The sequence below is a fragment of the Mesoplodon mirus genome, assembly GCF_964341445.2.
Source record: "Mesoplodon mirus genome assembly, chromosome: 7".
Taxonomy (NCBI): domain Eukaryota; kingdom Metazoa; phylum Chordata; class Mammalia; order Artiodactyla; family Ziphiidae; genus Mesoplodon; species Mesoplodon mirus.
In genome coordinates this window covers 68,756,682-68,778,084 of record NC_138983.1, presented here as the reverse complement: position 1 = coordinate 68,778,084, position 21,403 = coordinate 68,756,682, and the positions used below count along the sequence as shown (strand labels likewise).

General features: G+C 38.3%; 1 protein-coding gene across 3 annotated transcripts in view; it reads left to right on the top strand.

The window, feature by feature from the left end:
* The window catches only part of SOX6 (SRY-box transcription factor 6), a 636,354-nt gene that overhangs the window by 538,581 nt on the left and 76,370 nt on the right, over positions 1-21,403 (top strand). For 2 of the 3 annotated variants that reach the window (XM_082628665.1, XM_082628666.1), the window contains 3 exons: positions 9,605-9,754; positions 16,192-16,417; positions 19,484-19,671. In XM_082628665.1, coding sequence (XP_082484791.1) covers positions 9,605-9,754; positions 16,192-16,417; positions 19,484-19,671 — 564 coding nt within the window. The remainder of the gene's footprint in view (positions 1-9,604; positions 9,755-16,191; positions 16,418-19,483; positions 19,672-21,403) is intronic. The other variant, XM_082628667.1, reaches the window with a different exon arrangement.

The following is a 21,403-nucleotide window of genomic DNA, read 5'->3' as shown; positions in this document are numbered from 1 at the left end:
TTATAAACCTTAAGCCTTTCTCAAAGCTACATTTGGCCCTTAGTGTGAACATTTTAGTTCTATGGAGCAGTCTTTGGGTACTAGCCCAAAGGAATGGGCTGGGAGGGGAGACACTACTAAAAGCAGAATAGAAATTCTAATAGCCTAAACACTCCCTGTGTTGCAGGGATTGGTGTCCATTCTCCTCAGGATTTTTGTAGTTGTTGTTGTTAAATAATTTTACAGGATTATTTTTAGACTTTTAGCTAACATAAGATCTCTTTTTTGGGCTTTACTTTTAGTAAAACCTACCTAACTGTCCTCAGTCAAAACTCTATTTGTTATGGATGTGTTAACTAACCTTATCGTGGTAATCATTTCACAATAGATACATATATTAAATTGTCACGTGTCCACGTTAAAGTTACACAACTTTATTTATCAATTATATCTCAATAAATCTGGGAGAAAAAAAAACCTAATTGTTCCCAGTGATGGTGTTTCAGTAGTAATTTGTAAATGTATCATATTGTGTCTTTCTTCCTCTCTCCTTCCTATTCTTGCTTTGAGCACCTGAAAGACAGCCTATCTTCTTCATCTTTGTGCTCCTAATACATTTTTGCTAAATTGAATAAAAATGCCAAGTATTTTCTGAATAAGATCTTTGAAGTGACATCTGTTAAAGAGAATATACCGATAAGGATTTAAGAGCCTACAGGTTTGGAGTCTTTATGGTGAGCCCCTGTTTTAAGTATTTTATGTGGATTAACTTATTTATTTATTCCATACAACAAATCTTTTGGAGTAGGTGCTCTTATTTTCCCATTTCAAAGATGTGGAAATTTAAGGCACTGAGAGATTAAATAACTTGTCCGAGATCACATAATTAGTAGGTTGTGACTGAAGAGTGTGCACACTTAGTCACCGTGTTGTCCTCCCTTTCATAACAGCATATAAACCTTAGTTTTCTAAGTTTCTTCTTCAGTCCTTTATATTAACCATTACCCACTTCATCTGCTAGAATGATTTTCCAAGGTGGATTATTGAGATAGGTGTCACTATCATATCTAGTGACATTAAAGCACATTATATGTTTATTACAAACTATTTGAATGATTTTTACTACGGCTGCTGTGTATAAGGTATCATTCCTTTCTGCTAATTAGGGAGTTAGCCATAGGTATTACTGTAGGATACAGATGGCATATTTAAATACTGCAAAATACACTGAAGTTCTCCAATGGTCAATACTAATAATTTGCAGTCTGAAAATGATAGTTCGTGGAGGTGGCTCTGAAACAAGGTAAAACATTTATTTGAATTTTAAAAATACAGAAGAAAATATAAGAGTAAGGGACGAACAGGATAGTTTGCATTATTTCTTACCGAGTTTACTGGATCACTTAAAAGTGAATTCAAAATACATCCTTATCTCTCAATATTTATTACAAATGCACATTTCATGTTATTATTTTTTTAAGATTTATTTATGTATTTTATTTATTATTTTTGGCTGCGTCAGGATTTAGTTGCGGCACATGGGCATTTCGTTTTGGTGCGTGGGCTTCTCTTTAGTTGTGGTGGGTGGGTTTTCTCTTTCCTAGTTGTGGCACACAGGGTCCAGGGCATGTGGGCTTTGTAGTTTGCGGCCCGCAGGCTTTCTAGTTGAGGTGCGCAAGCTCAGTAGTCATGGCATGCGGGCTTAGCTGCCCAGCGGCATGTGGGATCTTAGTTCCCTGACCAGGGATCGAAGCTGCGTCCACTGCATTGTAAGGCAGATTCTTTACCACTGGACCACCAGGGAAATCCCTCATGTTATTATTAATATGAGATTTAAAAAATAAATCTGTACATTTCATTGTAGGTATAAAATTTTTGTTCATTAGCATAATTCTAGTGTTCAACCTTCCAAAGTCTCCTGAGAAATTAAAAGCCAGTTTAAAACAGTTTACAGTTTAAAAACAGTAAAAGCATTTTCATATAATAAACACATTTATTTCCAACCAGCAACATTTGTCCTGTCCATTCATTAAAGGGAAAAATTAGCATTTAGAAAATATTACACTTTCATGCATTTTTTTCCCAAATATATATTTATAACAATTTAAAAACATTTTTCATTGCATACTTACCCATATTTGTCTTCATTCTGTGTTGTTTCTGGAGGCTTCCTTATGGATGGAAATCGAAAGGCATAGAAGCTGGGCAGTTGTAGAATATTTTTCAAGCAATAGCATCTGGTTTCTTGGCAATCATCATGGGCCAAGACAAGGCAGCCCTGGCATATCTCCAGATTTTCCTGTGGGTATTGCTGAGGGATTTCCAGGTCTGCCATGTTGTTGTAATGGTGTTTCCTAGAAACCCAGAAACTCAGAATGGAATCCAAAGTCTGTCTGATAGTACACAAAGTCTGCATGGTCTGGCCCCCTTGCTATCTTTTTGACACCTGACCTATTACCCTTTGCCCAGCTCACTCAGCTGTAGCCACACTGGCCTCCTTGCTGTTTCTCAAACATTCTAAGCACAAGCACACTCTTGGCCTTAGGACTTTTCACCTATCCTTTGCTTCTGCCTGCGATGCTATCCCCAGATAATGACCTGGTTTGCTCCCTCAGTTCTTTTGGGTCTGTATTCATATGTCTTCTTCTTTTAGTTTTTCTGACCTCCTCTATATTTCTTGCATAGTACCTGGCCAGTAGTAGCCACTCAATAAATAGTTTTTGAATGAGCTTGAACTGAAATTCACCTTTCAGTTACAAAGAAACAATGCTTTTAAGTATTGGGAACCTAACATATATTCATTTACTGAAAGTATTTTATTAAACTCAGCACATGCACTCAAATATATATACCCACTGAAAAATTCCCTGTGACTTAGTTTATGGGAAATAATGCTTGGATTTCACATCCAACTTCTGGACTCATTGATGAATATTTATATCCTATTGGTACAGTCAAGATGCATTTGTTTAAGACTTCTCTGATGAGCTGTGGCTTTGCGACTAGAGCTATGGCTTTGCGACTAGAGAGTTAAAGGAGCATTACAAATGCAAGCTGTACCACTTGGAGCACATTCAGAGAGCTGGATCTCTTCAGCATTGCCTGCCCAGCTCTTGGAAACAGAGGAAAACAGTAAGATTCATTCCCATAATGCCTATTTTCAACTGCCCTCATTATCACCTCTTCGAATATCTTGCTTCAAGAACCAAATTACCAGTTGTTTCAATGACTGCACTTTTATTTCTGTAAATAAAGAATTATGTACTTACATATTTTTTTTAGCACCCTGAAAGAAAAGATACTTGGAAGAAGCAGCGAGAGATTGAGTTTTCTTGCTAAAACTATTGGGGGTGGATTTGTTTATTTTTAGTTATTTGCACTGTGCAACTATGTTCCATAAGGAAATGCTCTTCTGAGTGCATTCCAATATAATTGGTGCAATCAGAGAATGAATTCTGATTTCTTTTTTCATGGCAGATGACAGGGTGCTCTGTTATTTGATGGATTCCCAATTTTTAAAAATATTCTCTTTGTTCAAGGGTAGGACCTTTGACCTGAGCCTCTTTCCTATTCTTTTTTCTGTTTTTCACAGCTTCTCCTCTCCTCCACACCCAACGTATTCCCCCTATTCCCCGTCCCATTAGCACAATGAGTTATGTCAGAGGAGCAAGCTACTCAGTGCTTGGGAAAATAGGCAAGATGATCTCTAGCCAGGAAAACTCTTTTTTGAATTCATTTTTCTTTACTTGACATTCTTGAGCCGGCTGCAGGGGATAATGAAATGAATTAAACAGGTCTTGGCTCTCCAGTGGCTTACAGTCAATGCTTGTCCCATTTTTCCCTTGGTTTTTTGTAGGAAGACAAATGGCAGAAGTCTCAAAGGGGGTGAAATAGATCTGCTTTCACCTGAGACAAATTTGTCCCTTTATTTATTTTTGCATAAACTTTAATTTTAAACATCTGTAGAAACCTTAATGTAATTATAATTAACTATGGTTAATTATTATTATTACTATGGTTGCATTTTAAAATGTATACATTTTAAGACAAATATTAAAATAAAATTCTACAACATAAATCATTCTTGGGTGCCCAATGATGACTTTTTAAGTACATGTAGGATGAATTTCTCTTTAAATCTTAGGGGAATGGTGGAAAAACATCCCTTTTATGTAGTCCAAACTAAAAGCTCTGATAGAAAGTACAAACTCTATTTGCAGTTAGTTCCCCAAGAGAACAGAACACAAAGAGAAATGAGTCCTTGTGAACACCAAATGGGGAAAATAGGGAACCTTGGGTTCTAGATTTCTTTCTACCCACTGCTCACAAGTTGGTATGCTTATGCAAATCACTCCCTTTTCTAGGCTTTAGTTTTCTTCATCTGTAAAGCAAAAGGATTGGATTAGATCATGTATATAATTCTTCCTTGTGCTAACACTGTGTTATCTGGTGTTTCTTTACAAGAAAATCAATGCATTACATGGTGAATTCACATGCTTATTGGTCCAAAAAGACAGAAGTGAAGAGAACTGACCTCCACCTCTGGGGTTCTTTTTGGAGAGGGTGTGAGGAAAAGTATACTAAGAAAATGGTGTGGGCAGAAATTATAGTAATTTTAAGAAGACAGAGACAAGGTAAATGAAGGGGTTTTAATGGTCCATGTTAACAGAGCATCTATTAATTGTCAGGCATTAAGTTAGGTGCTAGGGACATAAAAGCAAATAAGACTCAGTTCTTCCCTTAAGGAACTCATAATTCGGTGAAAGTACACAGAGATAGAGAATGAGATATAGTGGGAACACAAAGGAGGCAGTGGTCAGGTAAGTCTTTAAAGAGAAGGTGATTTTTGAGTTGAGACTCAACAGATGAGTAGAATTATGATAAACAAGAGGGGTTAATAGGAAAGGAAAATATGGCAATAGAAAAATATGCAGGAGGGGCAAGGAGATTAACTTGGAAATTAAACCAATATGTGACAAGTGCGAGTAGTAGTTCTTCCCCTATTCCTCCTCTCACCTCCTATCCTCACAGCCAATTTTCTTTGGTATCAAATATTAGGGGTACAGCTAAACAAGTAGCTTCTATGCTGAAAACAAGGACTTCAGTTCTTTCCTTCCATAAAACCACAGCTATATTTCCTGGATCATTTTGTTGACATTGGAGGTTTATGAGAAGTAAAAGTATTTGTGATCGCCTTCAAATTATTTTTAAGCTCTCTCCCCCACCCCTCTTTCAGTCTGTAGTGACTTGTTACTGACCCAGTTTCTTCCTTGTGCTGAACAAGCACTAAATCAAGCTGCTTAATTACCCCTGTCTCCGTTTCACCTTCTCACAGCCTCACAGCTGAACTTATCCAGCTTTATAGCATGCCTTGCTTGGTAGGCAGAGGAATGGTCATCAGTATTGTTTTGAGAGGGTAACAAAATCCAGGATATCTCTGGAGAACTGAGCCAGGCTTGGGGCCTAGTGTTGGGCAGCATCAATCAAGTAAATAATGACATTTTCTTAAGGTTGCCCCCTTACCCACCCTGCTTGTTTCTCCAACATTTCCTTATTGTGCCCCTGAGTAGTGTCAGGGAAACACAGCAACAGCATCTGAGTTGACCTGGGCTAGAGGCCTGGAGTTCTCAGATATTACTTGGAACCATAGCAAATCAGGTAAATATAAAGGTGAGAGTTGAAATCTTCAAGTTAGTGCCTATTGAATCTGTTTTTATAGAATAGCATTTTTCTGTTTTCTTCCTTTCTTCATTATCTACCAATAGGCAAGTTGTATTTGAGGGAGAATTTTTTTTCTTTCTCTCTGGGTCAGATTCCGACAGGCCACTTTAAAATGCCCTTTCTAACTGAAATGACAAAACACAGGAGAATTTACTCCAAAGAGAATACAACAAGTGAAGTTGTGCCTGCTTTTTTACTTTGGTTTCCATATACTAGAGCACACTGGTGCCAATTTAAAGCCCCTGTCAGTTTCTCTTTTTATCAAATTCTCCTATTTCTACCCATAGTCTGCATTGTTCTTTTCACTTTATCAGTCTTTTAAACATATGTCACAAGGGTATTTCAGGTGTCTTCTATTATGGCTCAAAGATTGGTTGGAGAAGGGAGTTTAGCTAAAAATTGTGCCCCTTGCTCCTTCAAGGTAGCTGGTAGTACCCTTAACTCTTCTTTCTCCATTTGAGGATTGTGAAATGCCATTTTAGAAAAAGTAGCTGTGAGACATCTGGAAGATGTCAAAAGAGCTCAGAAGAGCAGCAATATCAGAATCTCTCTTCTTGGACCATGATTCTTGTCTGGTGGTTAGGAATAGGAAATGCGTTTCATTGTGATTCACTGTATAGCTTATTTTAACATATAAAAGCAGAAAGCACATGGGCTTTAAAGTGACTCTAAAATAGATAATAATTCCTATCATATATAACTATTTTGAAGATGAAATAAAATAATAAAGGTAAAATACCTAGCACAGTACCTGACTGAGCTGGTGCTCAATATATGTTTGTTGAATTAACACACGAATGAATGGGGGTGATGACTGGATGAGTGATTATGTGAAAATCGTGATTATGAGAATAAAAGGCCTTTCACCTTTTTTTATGGTGCTCTCCTTTGGAGATCTTATGTGATTTTATCACAGAAAGCAGGTATAAAAGAATATATATGTATTTCACATTATGGGAAATATTAGATGCACTGTGACATCATCAATTATAATTTGACGTAAATTTGACTCCTTGGGGGGGAAAAGCATGCCTTTCTTCCCAAATACAATAGTGTTGTAAAATGACCCTGACACAAAACATTTCTTAGGTCTTGGCCATAGGCCAGCGTGTGTACTCAAAGACACTCAAGAATTTTACCATAAGGCTGAGTTTGGTTGGGAGGACCTACTGTTTTGTGCTGAATCTAAGCAGACTTAGTTATTAAAGTGTCACTAGGATCCAAGGCTAGTCTCAGGACACAGAACTCCAGAAACACTACTGGAGGTAATATGTATTTGTGGGTTTCTGAGATCTTCATAGGACTTTCTTAATCCTATGCTTAAAAGATTGGTCAATGAGGGGCTTCCCTGGTGGCGCAGTGGTTGAGAGTCTGCCTGCCGATGCAGGGGACACGGGTTCGTGCCCCGGTATGGGAAGATCCCACATGCCGCGGAGCGGCTGGGCCCGTGAGCCATGGCCGCTGAGCCTGCGGGTCCGGAGCCTGTGCTCCGCAACGGGAGAGGCCACAACAGTGAGAGGCCCGCGTACTGCAAAAAAATAAAATAATAATAATAATAATAATAATAATAATTAGGTTGATCATGACTTCAGTAAGCTTACAGTCTATCAAGCATGATAAGACATGTGCATAACTAAACACAAAGTTTAAAAAAGGGATAAGCATTGCAGGAAAGGTGCAAATCAACTGTTAAGGATCTTTATCTTCCATCTCCTCCAGAGCTATATGCTTGTTCCAAGACTTTGAATCCTCCTCAGATCCTAATACAGAGCCTGGCATATGGAACATAATCAATTAATGTTCGCTTAGAAGATGAGCTATTTGTGAAATTGTTCTGTAAACCTATGCCTATTCAATGAATGGCATTCTTTTCTCCAAGTCAGATCTAAAGTCTTCAATCTAAAAAGCTCTATACTTCTAATCTAAACTCATATATTTTGTTAGACAGAATGTGAAAATTTTTATTTTCATGAGCACTTTCTGTCTTTACATTGGACTCTAATTTCTGATTTCTATTTCAAGGCTCATTCTACTAAATCTTATCTGATATTCTACTGTCCAGTTTACCCAGGTCTGTGAGTTTTACAGACTGTGGCTATACTTCTTCCTGCCTCTAACGTATCAGGAACCAGAAGGCACAAGGAATTCCAAGGAATCAACAATTCTAAGGCACCTTGCCTTTCTTAGGTACAAGCCTTTAGAACGGGATGTAAAATAGATGATTGTCGAAACTGTAGAGGGAGCAATGAACGCTACTCTGTTTCTCCAAGGCACCTATATTGTTCAATTATTTTGAAGGATTTCTGAATTTAGTCAGCCTTTTAAAAAATAGCTTTGTGTCCAAAGATTTGTTTTTCTGCTTTTCTTCACTAGTTGAAGTTCCTTGAAGGACTCAAGATTGAGTAAAATTGACTTTCTTCTGATCTTGTGAATCATGAGGTAAAATGAAGGCATAAATGATGTCTAAGGACTCTTGCCTCTCGAAGATTTCCTGACTCTTTAACACTCAATAGTAAGGCATATTGGTCATGATACCAGCCACCATATAGCCAGTACTTTTCCCCTCCATTCAGTGTAGAACTTTTCTTCACTGGCTCAGCATCCACCCCCCACCCCCGCGCCCCACTTCCTTTGAAGACACCTGGCTGAATTTTAAAGGAAAAAGATATAAAAGGATACAAGGAAAAAGGAAACAAGATAGTCCTTTCTTTCCCCCGAAGTTCTAGCAGTTTGACTGACTCTTACTTGTGAATTTTTCTTGCCACTGAGTCATTGCACATACAGAATTATGAAACTTTAATTTCTTTAGAGGCTTGTTATATTAGAAAAATTGGTCCAAAGAAGGCAACAATCATGACATAAGCACATCTGGCTCTTGCAAGTTATTCTTTATTAAGCTTTCATTTAATTACATGTGTTGAAAGATCTGTAATTCTTTTTATTTGTCCATCTGAATGATAGTAATGCTGGAAATTACATACAAACCACCTGTTTTTCCTCCCCTACTAATATGGCAAAGTTTGAGCTATTTTCTCTGTGGTTAATGAACTAGGAAACTTTCTATTTTATTATGATAGAAATATGACTATCAAGGTAGTCATAATCTTGATGGCTTAATTCTTGATGTTAAGAAGAAAAGGAGATATTTGAATGGCATTTTCAAGCATGAAATTGTGTTAAAATTGAGGTATCTGAATTCTGGTTAGCCATAGCAGGTTAACACATTCATTTATGACCAATTTCACCCCAAAGCTAATAAATCTACAGTTAAGGATTTCACACCCTGTGCTAGGAAAAAGAAGCTTGATTTCCCCCCCCCCCCCGCCCACAAATCTGGCTATATTCTCTTTTGGATTATGTTATATGCTGCATAGAGATAAGACCCTGAGGAAAGAGGGACTGCCACTGGGCCTCAGGGATCTTGAGGGCAGCACTTTTATCATCCAGAAGGGTCAGCATCCCCAGAGAAGTTTAGTCAGTATTGGATTAGAATGATGTTCTTCCAGAAATCCCTAGGAAAGTTTAGATCAGTTTCTTAGTTTATGAATATTAAAATTACATGAATGGACATACCGACTTTTAGGGAACTTTTATGAAGATTTTAGGTACTAGGAAGAATTCCTTTTTGTATGATCGAAGACATTGAGTCCTAGAGCAATCCAATCCTTTGTTTAGGGTCATAAACTTATTTCTAGAAGGACCAGGAACAGAATAATGACTCCCATATCATTGCTCTTTCTTTCTGTTATACTGTTTATTCTCTTTCATTTTCCTCTTTAAAAATAATGAAAGAGAAATGGCAAGGCTGTCAGAGAAACAATTATCTAACAATACGGTAAGTTTTTTTTGAAAGTCCATTTCAGCTGCATTTAAAGAGATGATGTTTGTCTTCCCTCTTTTGCAGCAGCTCTATGCCGCTCAGCTGGCCAGCATGCAGGTGTCACCTGGAGCAAAGATGCCATCAACTCCACAGCCACCAAACACAGCAGGGGCAGTCTCACCTACTGGGATAAAAAATGAAAAGAGAGGGACCAGCCCTGTAACTCAAGTTAAGGTATTTGCTTTGCAGGATTATGGAAACAGTTTGGAAAATAGCTTCACAAGAAAGGTAGTGAACCAGGCTGTGTTGGGAATAAACGGCAGGAAGCAAAACAGCCTAAAGGAACCCCAAAATGCTCCTCTTTATTGTAAATTTCATGGTTGAGCACTGAGAAACAGGTGTTTCCCTTTTGATAACAATAGTGCCATGTTGTGAGATCTTCACCTATATCTGCACACTTACTTCTCAAGAATTGTCCCCCTTTGGATTCTGGCTTTTATTTTTTAATGTTCATTGGCATGAATGGCCATGGTTTTATTACCAGTCTTTGTCATAGTCTTGTGACACTTCTCTCTAACTTCCTTAAACAGGTGGGGAGCCAACTTACAGTGCTAGAGGAGTAGGATCTCAAAACTTTAGATTGACAAAATAGAACCCAGTGCTGGACTTTATATGGTTTGTTGATAAAGCTCTCTCCTTCAGAAATAGTTATAAATGTGGGCTCTGAGGAATGAGTGGTGTCCTAACCTAATCATGCTTTGATGCCATGTATAGTTGTGATAGGATAAACAGGATTGCCCAAGTTATGACTGAAACATTAATAGATCCTTTCCTCACTGATTTTCAGTGTCTTAAAATGGGGTTGCCAGGAGGTGCTTGGTGACTTGATGATCCAGTCTAACTTTGTGCTGCAGCTGGTACTTATAGGTTTTTGCAATTGCCTTTGCTTCCTGTATTGAATTAACAAATTCAGACAGCTCAAAGGAACAATTGTTTTGTATCACTGACTTACCTACTTTGCGGGATATGTTAAGCACAGATGTATTATTGTAATGTGCCCAAAGTACTGCACTTGGAGAAATTTTGCAATTATTTTTAACTCATTACATGGGAAACATCTAAGGCCAACAAAACAGCATTGAAGACCACAGAATTACTGAAATTGTTTTATTTTCTAAAACTTGCAGATAGGGACTTTGAGATTTCAGAAAAGCCCTTAAAAATATGGATCCCAAATACCAAAGATAAAAAAAGTAAACATAATTAGGATGGATAGTTCTGCCAGTGCCCACCCAAAGGAATAAATGTAATGCCACCCATGCCTTTAGATTCTCCAAAGAAGTAGATGAACATTTATGCTTTGTTGTTAGAAATATTGAGATATGACAATAGGCGGTTTACATTTAATAAGATAGTATTAACTTATGGAAACAGACTATTTATTTTGTGTTCCAAGAATTTCTTTTTGTGAATAAGAGAACACTACCACTCAAACCAAGGCACTTTGTTTAATTATAGTTGTTGGAGTATAAACATATCAAACATCAGTGACTTGAGGTATTGAGTATTAGATATTTTAACATGAAAAAGTCATTTTATAAGTGGGTTGGCCAAATGGAACTGCACCAAACCAAGCCTTTACTGGATGAGTAAAATGTTCCCTGGTTAGATTCAAGTTTATATTTGCTTTTACCATTCCAGCTTTGTGGGCCAACTGAACTTTATTACTCACTTGACCACATGCAAATTCTTACGGAGTTCTCTATATAATTTGACTTGACTATACTTTATGTTAATAACAAAGGAGGCATTTATTATACTTATTAGACTGTTTATTGTATGTGTGAGTAAAAATATATAGACCAAGACATAAAGCAAATGTTTTAAATTTTTAAAATAGCTCCTACCTGTTATTACAGAAGTTCTGAAAATAATCTTATATTTTGCTAATTGAAAGAGTTATGGTCACTAAAATATTTCATGTTTCTCTCTGTAGTCATTCTTTCCCTCTGTATATAACACGACTACGTGACATAGGGCATTGTTAGCTGAAGGTAACAAAAATAAAAATAGATGGTCTTCCTCTCCTTTTTTCCCCCCAGAATTTTTATTTGCTATAATGGTCAACATCAGCAGTCAGGATGTTTCTGTTCAAATGTCAGTTCTGTCACTTTTACTAGATGTGTCACCTTGGGCAAGTTACTTCTTTCAGCCTTAGTTTTTGCCTCTGTAAAATGGAAGTTAATATTTTTACGGGTCTTAAATGAGATAATACATCTTCTAGAATGTAGTGACTATTCCATAAATGTTAGTATAGTGATGACATTGATGATAATCTGATGCTAATAAAGAAGATGGTGGTGGGTGGTAGTAGTGGTTGTAACTGAAATATCTGGTTGTATACTGAGAGAGATCCTAAAAGAAACCTAGAAGATTTCCATTTTAAACCATTATGGAGGAACAGAGATTTACTTACTCTCCAAACTTAAACAAGTAAAACTCAAGACACAATATATAAAACAGTAGTTTCAGACATTTCCAGTAGGAGTACAGGACAGTGACCCCTGGTAGAAGAGAAGCAAGTGAGGCAAGCACCACAGTTGTTCCATCTTACTGTCTAGAGAGAATTTCCAGGCCATAGTGCGGGGGCGGGAGGGGGGAGGGGACGTGTAGCCACATGCAGCTTGGAAGGCTTCCCGAGTAGAGAGACAGAGTTCAGAGTTTAAGGATGCCAAGTAGATGGAACTTGTGAGGTAGAGTACCAGAGGAGGGAGCTGTATATAATAGAGAGAGCACTGGAAATCTGCAGAAGGTTCCCCTGTATTTAGCTGAGTACTGATCAGCATATGCCTGTGAGGAAACTCTCTGAGGCCAGGGAAAAAGACCAATGTAGCAGACAAAACCATTGCAGGGTTCACAAAGAACTGAGAATGATTTGTGTTCCCACTGGCCAGATTGGAAAGATCACTTGACATATGGGCACCAAGTAGAGCCCCCAGAAGGGTATTATCTCACTAGTGGGGCCAGATTATCCCTAGATTAATGACTGCTCTGGACCTGCCTAACAAAGCTTAAAAGTAAGCCTAGTAAGGCTTTCCGTGTCTCAGAACAAAGTCCACAGATATTTAAAGGAATATACAAACTATGAAACCCAACACTGTAAAATTCACAATGTGGAGCATGTATTCAATAATTACCAGGCTTTCACAGAAGCAAGAAAATATGAACAATGATGAAAAGAATAATCAGTCATTAGAAACAAACCCCAAAATAACACAGATGATAGAATTAGTATATAAGACAGTAAAAACAGCTCTTATAAGGGACTTCCAACTATAGCCAAGTGAAGAGGTAAGCATATCTGCTCCTGTTCACCCACAAAGTTTCTCTTGGGCCAGGACAGGCTGTGAGGACCAACAACAGGCCTGCCATTGTGGAAAGGGACTGACTTGACTGGGAGTTAATAGGTGCTTCCCATGCTCAGTGGCATTGTTGGTGGAAATGGCAATTATTGAATTATAAGAATAAATAATAAATTAGAATATACAGTCATACCTTTTTTATTTATTTTTTTTTAATAAATTTATTTATTTTTATTTTGGCTGTGTTGGGTCTTTGTTGCTGCGTGTGGGCTTTCTCTAGTTGTGGAGAGTGGGGGCTACTCTTCGTTGTGATGCGAGGGCTTCTCATTGCTGTGGCTTCTCTTGCTGCAGAGCACAGGCTCTAGGCACGTGGGCTTCAGTAGTTGTGGCGCGCGGGCTCAGTAGTCATGGCTCGCGGGCTCTAGAGCACAGGCTCAGTAGTTGTGGTGCACAGGCTTAGTTGCTCAGCGGCATGTGGGATCTTCCCGGACCAGGGCTCGAACCCTTGTCCCCTGCATTGGCAGGCAGATTCTTAACCACTGTGCCACCGGGGAAGTCCCATAACCTTTTTTTTTTTTTTTTTTTTTTTTTGCTGTACGCGGGCCTCTCACTGTTGTGGCCTCTCCCGTTGCGGAGCACAGGCTCCGGACGCACAGGCTCAGCGGCCATGGCTCACGGGCCCAGCCGCTCCGCGGCATATGGGATCCTCCCAGACCGGGGCACGAACCCGTATCCCCTGCATCGGCAGGCGGACTCTCAACCACTGCGCCACCAGGGAGGCCCCCCATAACCTTTTTTATTGAGCTTCATTTTATTGTGCTTCACAGCTATTGCACTTTTTACAAATTGGATGTTTGTGGCAACCCTGCATAGTCAGATGATGGTTAGCATTTTTTTTAGCGATAAAGTATTTTTAAATTAAGGTATATACATTGTTTTTTTAGGCATAATGCTATTGCACACTTAATAGACTACAGTAGTGTATAAACATAACTTTTATATGGACTGGGAAACCAAAAATTCATGTGACTAGCTTTATTGTGATATTTGATTTACTGCAGTGGTCTGGAACCAAACCCATAATATATCTGAAGTTTGCCTATATTCAAAACTGAGTAAAACCAAGTGTTATAAACTCCGTATATTCAAGAATGTAGAGGAAAACATGAACATTATAGGACAAGACATGGAAAACTTATATTGAATGTCTAGAGATGAAAAATACAGTGTTTGAGATGAAAAGTACTCTGGATTAGTACTGATTTGGAATAGCAACAGATTAGATATTATAGAAGAAAAGACTAGTGAACTTGATGACATAACAATGAAACTGTCCAAAATGAAATACATAGAAAAAAGACTATCAGTGCTGTGGAACATCAAATGGCCTCATATATGCAACTGGAGCCCCAGGAGGAGAAGGAAGGGACAGAAAAATACATTTGAAGAAGTAATGGCTGAAAATTTTCCAAATTTGAGGAAAACTCTGAACTCAGGTATCTTATGAAGCTTGGTAAACCCGAAGTAAAAGAAATGTGGAGAAAACTAACTAAATACCTAGTTTATAAATCACTATCATTTAGATAGGAGTAAAGGAACTAACTAGTCTAATATTTTTTGAGTTCAGAGCAAAGGCAACTAAATTGTAATTAAGCATATCAGATAATTTCGACATTTGTAATGGATACAACTATGTTTCCTGAGAACCTATCCTATGTCTAGATAGAGATAAAAGTGCATTGCACCATAGATGTGCCAGATTACTTATTTCCTACCAAGACAAACAAACAAACAAAACAACAGAATAAAGCTAGGGTATCCCTACATTATCAAGTGACTTATTTTAGCTGATAGTTTAGTAGAAAAAGGGCCTGGGATTTGGAGCCCAATAAACTATAATTCAAATTTTGTCCCTCCATGTATGACTTTGGACAGTCATTTTATCACTCTGGCTGCTTCTTCCTTTGTAAATTTAGAATACTACTGCCCAGCCTCATAGAGTTATTGGTAGTTAAATGAGCTAATATTTGTGAAAATGTCTAGCACGGTGTTAGTACATAAAGGTTCCTCTGTGCATGTTATTTTCGTTTTCTCTTTCTAATCCTCCTTCCTGAGTACTGTTTTCTGGCATCCCTTTTTGTTCCCTCTTAAACAGTGACCATTAGTACTGGAAGAGACCTTAGAGATCAGCTAGAATCAGACCCTTTTTTCTATAGATGAAGAAATTGAGCCCAGAGAGGTCACATGTTTGCCCCAGGGGAGAAAGTTCAGTTTCCGAGCTCTACTGTGTGTTTTAAACAATAACATTAAAAGCAAGTTCTCTGTGTCTTCTCAGAAGCAAAACAGGAGTTAACATTTGCTGACAATTTTATTTTAAACACAATAATGCAGATCTTAAAACTGAACATTTAAATGAATATGCTCATATTACAATTAAATTTCTAGAATGATGGAAGTGTTGTTAAGGGTGTTTTATAGCAGGATAAATGAAACAAAATAAAGGTGAGGAGCTTAGCTTTCAAGCTCCTGCTAAAACCAGAGTTACAAGCCAGGTGTTTGAATACTGTGCTCAGTATAGAAAAACAGGCATCTTAAAATAGACATTCTGTAAATATATGTAGCAAAGAATATAAAGAGACATCACTTTAGACATGAAAAATAAATTGTATATAGCATGGTATGTAAAACATAATTATAATGTGTGCTTGCTCTTTGCAAAAATTAATTTTAAACATAAATAGAGACCAGAATATAGACCATGAAGAGTGCCCACACCCAGAAAGCCACATAGAAGCCATGCTGTGGCATGCGGCTCCCTGGGCAAAGGCCCAGAAGAGCAGAGGAAGGCTTTGTGTTTCCATTTTTAAAGTACTTGCTATTGTTTGATTTAAAATATATATTAAAAAATTAGTGGCAGAGCCTATTTATAGTTCCAGGAACTTTTCAGAGAGAATAACACAAAAGCACTACAGAGCTGCTGAAATTTTAAATAATTCTTTGTAAATGCCCTAGGTTAATTTAGATCCCTGAAAACACATTAGGAAATTAAGCTGTAATGTGAGCTAATTCAGATTTTAATTTGGCAAAAAGAATGATCCAACTACACAGTTAATGTAAATAGAAACATAACACAGGGAAATTAATGAGGTTTCCTTCTGATGAATCTTCAAGGAGGTAGATCATTAGCTTCTTTTGTTATTATTGTAGGAGAATGTGGCATTGTCTCTGAGGTATAAAATAACTGTGGCTTACTAAGTGATAATGTGCTTCATTTTTAAAAAAATAATTATTTATGGTAAACTCTTGTAGGATGAAGCAGCAGCACAGCCGCTGAACCTCTCATCCCGACCCAAGACAGCTGAGCCTGTAAAGTCTCCAACATCTCCCACCCAAAGCCTCTTTCCAGCCAGCAAAACCAGCCCTGTCAATCTGCCTAACAAAAGCAGCATCCCCAGCCCCATTGGAGGAAGCTTGGGAAGAGGATCCTCTTTAGGTAAATGGAAAGGTCAACACCAGGAAGAGACTTATGAATTAGGTAAAAGAAAGCAAAACATGTCTACTGATGACTGATTCTTGTTTCCAAAGTGTTCCTTAGTCCAAGAAAAAAAAAAAGTAAATAAAGTAAAAGTAAAATCTTTTCTACTGAAACATAACCCAGTTATAGTGTCTTGGGTGACCAGAACTTTTAGAAAAGTTTATAATATAAATCCTGCTGGGATGGGTTCTTCAGATGATGATGAGTTAGATCCAACACTCAGAGACTTAGAAATTTCTGTGTTTGGTCAGTGCTTTGCCACTGAAGCAACTCTAGGCAGATTAAGAGTCAACATGAACCCTCCTCCAAGGGCCTAAAGGAACCTGGCCTAAAAGCTGCCTGCCAAAAGTCCAAAATTCATTTGACATTTTATATTTTCTTTGTAAAATGTTTGTGAATTTTACATCTTATCCCATATCAGTTTTGCATTGAAGCAAATATGAATGACACACTTTATTGCCATCATATGAAATAAAGTTAATGTCTAGTAAGATATGTCATAGTGATCCTCTGCCTCCTTACATTCTCTGATGTATTGCCAGGTATCTCTAGGGATATTCATACCCAGGTATGAGAAGTATAGAGAAAAAAATGGGATTTGGCATCAGGCAGACTTGGACTGAGAGAGAGCCTTTACTTACTAGCTATGTGACCCTGTGAAAATTATTTAATATTTTTGAACTCAGTTTCCTAATCTCTGGAAGGGAAATATTATTACCTAGCTCATAGGTTGTTATGAGAATTAAAAGAGAAAAAAATATATAAAGTGCCTAACATGGTATCTGGCACCCAGAAGGCATGCAATTTAAAAAGACTGGACAACCGAATAGCAACACATTTACATATACATGTGGAATGAAACAGTAATTGCGAAAGCACGAAAGCACATAGTAGCAGAGAGCCAAATAAATATGAACATTATTGTTACTATGCTCTATAAGTCTCTTAATTTTCAAATAAAGACACAAAATTTCAAAGGGATTAGGGACTAGAACTAGCATTTCTTCACCGTATTACCTTCCTTGTGTTGTTAAATCCTATAGCCTGAATTGCTTCCTGTAATAAATAAAATAATGTGTAAAATAATGTGCCATATACAATTTAAAAAAACATTTTGCCTATCTTATCTCATTTGATTTTTCACAATAATCCAATGAGTTAGGTAGTATATTATTATTACTCTCATTGTATAATAAATTGTGGTCTTACAGTTAAAATGACTTGCCCACAGCCATGTAGGTATCAATTAGCAGAGTCAAAACTAGAATCCAGGTCCTCTGACATATAACTCAGTGCTCTTTTTATAAACTCACAGTTGGAATATACGCTGAGCTATGCTGAATCTAAGTGAATCTTCTGATGATGAGACGTAAATCTTCCTCATTGAAATTGGGGACATTAGGATCCATACAGCAGCCTATTCTCTTTTTGAGTTAGGATGCCTCTTTCAGGGGCCCAGAGGTTTTCACTCCAAGTCAGTGGGATTGCTGTGGGAAAGAGAAATGAATCATTTCCAGCATGTGAATATGATTGCTGAATTGTTGAAAGTCGTGAGATGAGGGGAAACAAAAGCCAACATGAGGATAAATAATAGGCTTGATCTTGAAATGGCCCTCCTATAATCCACTTCTGAATTTTGTTTGGAAAGCATTTGTCTCCTGTACTGAGCATTGTGAGGGACAAAGACGACTGTTTCACAGGCCCTGCTCTTATGGAGTTTATACGTCAGCAGAGCGTATTCTTTAGATCGTGAGCTAGAAATGAGCTGAAGTAATAGCGCTCTTGTCCAGACAATACTGGATAGAAATTTTTTTTTAATCAGAAAAGCTTCAGAGAAAAAGATATGGGTTTTCTATATCCTAAAAAGTGGCTGTTTAACTTTCTAAAACTTTTCCATAGATAGTGTTGGTGATATTTTCTAAACTCAAGTACATACACACACGCACTGCACATACATAGACGTGTGATGTGAGCTTGATTGTAGTCTGATTTCCTCTGTCCCTTCTGTCTCTGTGAGGTGTGTGCACACACACACAGATATACACACATACACACACACACACACACACATGCATGTGCTATGAAATGCTCATACCAGGATACACACAAGCTGATCACCTTAAACTTTATCACAGCAGCTGAAATCTATCAGTCAGCAAGCAATTGCTCTCTTTTTGCCTAAAATTGGAAAGCCTCATCTAAAGTATTAATTTTAACCTACAGTAAAATGCAAGATATGGAGGAAAATTAGTTTAATTTTGAATTTTGTCCTTCTGTGCTGCATGGAATATAATGAAAGTAAATGTTTTCACTTTATTTGAAGCTGTATACTTATGTGAAATCCATTCCCACATATACAGTCTTACTATCACGAAGACAGGGAACTGAGAACAGTGGGTGTTCGGGTTGGGGGTAGGAAATGGGTTGTCATTCTCTTGGTAAATAACTGAGGCAGCGTGATGAGTAGAATGCTTCATTAACCAGCCAGTGATTGGGGAACAGAGAGTGCGGTATGTTCCTTCCCACCCTTTCTCTCCTGCAGTGGACTTATGAACACACAGATACAGATATCTGCTAAAGGACACATGTAGCCTCACAGATTTTTTTTGGCTGGGCCAGAAACAACTTTGCTGCGTTAGCACACCAGATATAATGGTCAGCCTGCACCACAGATGTCTCTGCACCCATCCCCACCCCTTTCTTCACCACTACTGTCCCCCTAATTGTTAGATATAGCCAGAATATATATATATATATATATATATATATATATATATACACATATATATATATGTATGTATGTATGTATGTATGTATATGAATCTAGGAACCTTCATCTGTGAGGAGTTGTGTTGACAGAACTGAAACGTTGGTCCTCCGAGGGCTAAAAAACCCCCAGCACAGCTCGGTTACCCTGGATTTCTGTGCTGTATTGCAGTTTTCTTAATAGCAAATGTGTCTCTTCCTTCTTCAGAGAATGTGGTATTATACAGGGGAGTGGGTAATAGCAGTATTTTTTAAGAGTCTAACCTTACAAGCCTCTAATAATGCATCCTGTATATGCAGATATCCTGTCCAGTCTCAACTCCCCCGCCCTGTTTGGGGATCAGGATACAGTGATGAAAGCTATTCAGGAAGCTCGGAAGATGCGAGAACAGATCCAGCGGGAGCAACAGCAGCAACAGCCGCATGGTGTTGATGGGAAACTGTCTACCATGAATAATATGGGGCTGAACAACTGCAGGAATGAAAAGGTAAAACTTGCTTCCCTCCTTCTCTGGCTCTGCTAGACCCATTGACTCTTTTTTATCTGGCTTTTTCCAGGCTCCCAAGCATCATACTGCAGCCAAAGATTTGGGGTCCTAGCTTGAGGGCTTTCTTGCATCACATTTAATCATTAGTGCTGATTAACAAATACACCCTTTCCCACTTAGTGTGGGTCGCCTCCCAGGTACCCAGCCAGGCACCCAACCTACCTGCCTATTGGTGTTTATCTGTCCCATTCCAAAAGATTTAGAAATATCTTATAATAAAGGGGATGTATGAGGTTACAAGACTATCAGAATATTAAAAAAGGAAGAAGCATATATGCTCACAATGAAGGCTAATACATTGCCATGACTCATCATTGAATTTATTACTAAGCTTCCTATCTGCCTGAGCAAAATAGAAAACAAAGCAACTTACAAAACTCATTCATTTATTTTTTGATTCAACAAATTATTTATCGAGTGCTTATTCTGTAATAGACGCTGTTCTAGGCACCGGAGATACAACAGTGAACAAATCAGACAAAAATCTCTGTTCTCATAGAGCTTACATTCTAATAGGGGAACACAGATGAGGAAAAAATAAACAATTAAATACATAATGAGTAATGTCAGTAACATCAGGAGGTGACTCAATGCCATGAGAAAGATGGAAGCAAGTTAAGGGAATAGGGAGTTATAGGATTGTTCTTTTATTTTTTTATTTTTTTTAAATTTATTTATTTATTTATTTATGGCTGTGTTGGGTCTTTGTTTCTGTGCGAGGGCTTTCTCTAGTTGTGGCAAGCGGGGGCCACACCTCATCGCGGTGCGCGGGCCTCTCACTATCACGGCCTCTCTTGTTGCAGAGCACAGGCTCCAGACGCGCAGGCTCAGTAATTGTGGCTCACAGACCCAGTTGCTCTGCGGCATGTGGGATCTTCCCAGACCAGGGCTCGAACCCGTGTCCCCTGCATTGGCAGGCAGATTCTCAACCACTGAGCCACCAGGGAAGTCCCAGGATTGTTCTTTTAGATGGGTTGGTAGGGACTCTGCGGAAGTGTTATGGAGTAGAGAGATCTGAAGGAACCCCTGTGCAGGCCACATGAAGAGCGTCCAGGCAGTGGGAACAATAAGCTTAGAAGCTCTTAGAGTGTGGGACCAGCAACAAGGAGGCCAGCGTGGCAAGAGCAGCTTGAGGGAAGGGAGAGCAGTGGGACGTGAAGTAAAGTGATAGCCTGGGGTAGAGTGTGTTAGACCTGTAGGCCTTGGAAAGGCTTTGTGTTTCACTCTGAGTTCTAGTCCTAGACTGGTTTTGTCCAGGGCATTGACATGATCTGATTTACATATAAAAGGATCATTCTGCCTAATGTGCAAGAACAGACTGCAGGAGGTTAAGAATGGAAATAGGCAGACCAGTTGAGAGGCTGTTGTCATACACTGGGTGAAAACTTCTGATTATTTGATGAATGAATGATCCTTGCCATTCCTTGGCTTGTCTCTGCATCACTCCAGTTTCTGCCTCCTTCTTCACATGGCTGTCTTCCCTCTATGTATGTCCCCCTGTCTCCAAATCTCCCTCTTCTTATAAGGACATCAGTCATTGGATTTAGGGTCCACCCTAATCCAGTGTGACCTTATTTTAACTTGACTATTTTTGCAAAGACCCCATTTCCTATAGATAAATAGACAGATTATATAAATATATAATATGTTAAATTAATCATTATTTTCCTCC